Source organism: Epinephelus moara, unplaced genomic scaffold (genome assembly GCF_006386435.1).
Source record: "Epinephelus moara isolate mb unplaced genomic scaffold, YSFRI_EMoa_1.0 scaffold3204, whole genome shotgun sequence".
Taxonomy (NCBI): domain Eukaryota; kingdom Metazoa; phylum Chordata; class Actinopteri; order Perciformes; family Serranidae; genus Epinephelus; species Epinephelus moara.
Genome location: NW_026080877.1, coordinates 1 through 940, shown reverse-complemented (window position 1 = coordinate 940; position 940 = coordinate 1). Strand labels below are relative to the sequence as shown.

Here is a 940-nt window from a genome sequence, read left to right as displayed (position 1 = left end):
ACATACTGTAGGAGTACTGACATACAGCAGGAGTACTGACATACAGCAGGAGTACTGACATACTGTAGGAGTACTTACATACAGCAGGAGTACTGACATACTGTAGGAGTACTGACATACAGCAGGAGTACTGACATACCACAGGAGTACTGACATACAGCAGGAGTACTGACATACTGTAGGAGTACCGACATACAGCAGGAGTACTGACATACCACAGGAGCACTGACATACAGCAGGAGTAGTGACACTGACCTTCCAGGCTTGCAGTCTGTGCCTCCTCTCTTGTCTCCTCTCTCATCTCCTCTTCTCCCCTGTCACCTCCTCCTGCTGCTACTTGGGCTCCTCCTCCATCGCTCCCCTCCAGGATCACAGCCAGGCCAGAGGAGGTGGAGGGGAGGCGCGAGGAGCTGAGGTCCACCCTGGTCAAACTGCTCTGCTCCTCCTCCTCAACCTGAGCCAGGCGCTCCGGCAGGAGGAGGAGCTGTGAGGAGGAGGAACCTGACAGAGGGAGGACGACATGGACTGTACTCTGCTCCGGGAGGTCACAGCCCTAAGAGGAGGAGGAGGAAGAGGAAGGGATAATAATTAATATGAAAGGAGGAGGTGAGGCCTCCTCTGTCTCTTCCTGTCGCTCAGGTTCTCCTCAGGTTGTCCTCACCTGCAGGGTAGAGGTGTTCTTCAGTTCCCTCCCAGCGAACAGAACCCTGAGGTTGTCAGGTCGGACTCCCTGCTGACTCCCCACCACCTCCTTCAACTCTGCCACGCTCGCATCCTCCTGCAGCTCCATGGCCACACCTGGGCCCAGGTTATACCTGACGAACACTGATACAACCAGGAAGTACTGTGACTACATTACTCTGAGAATACTGAGTACTGTTACTGCATTACTCTGAGAATACTGACTACTGTTACCGCATTACTCTGAGAATACTGAGTA

General features: G+C 53.4%; 1 protein-coding gene across 1 annotated transcript; it reads right to left on the bottom strand.

Annotated features, from left to right (window-relative positions):
- Positions 1 to 234: 234 nt before the first annotated feature.
- Positions 235 to 918, bottom strand: LOC126387267 (E3 ubiquitin-protein ligase parkin-like; the record flags this gene model as incomplete). Its single annotated transcript, XM_050039803.1, has 2 exons — positions 662 to 918; positions 235 to 553 (listed from the first exon to the last, which is right to left on the bottom strand). Coding segments are annotated over exons 1-2 (448 nt in total), but the record flags the coding sequence as incomplete, so codon positions are not given.
- Between the last annotated feature and the right edge of the window lie 22 nt (positions 919 to 940).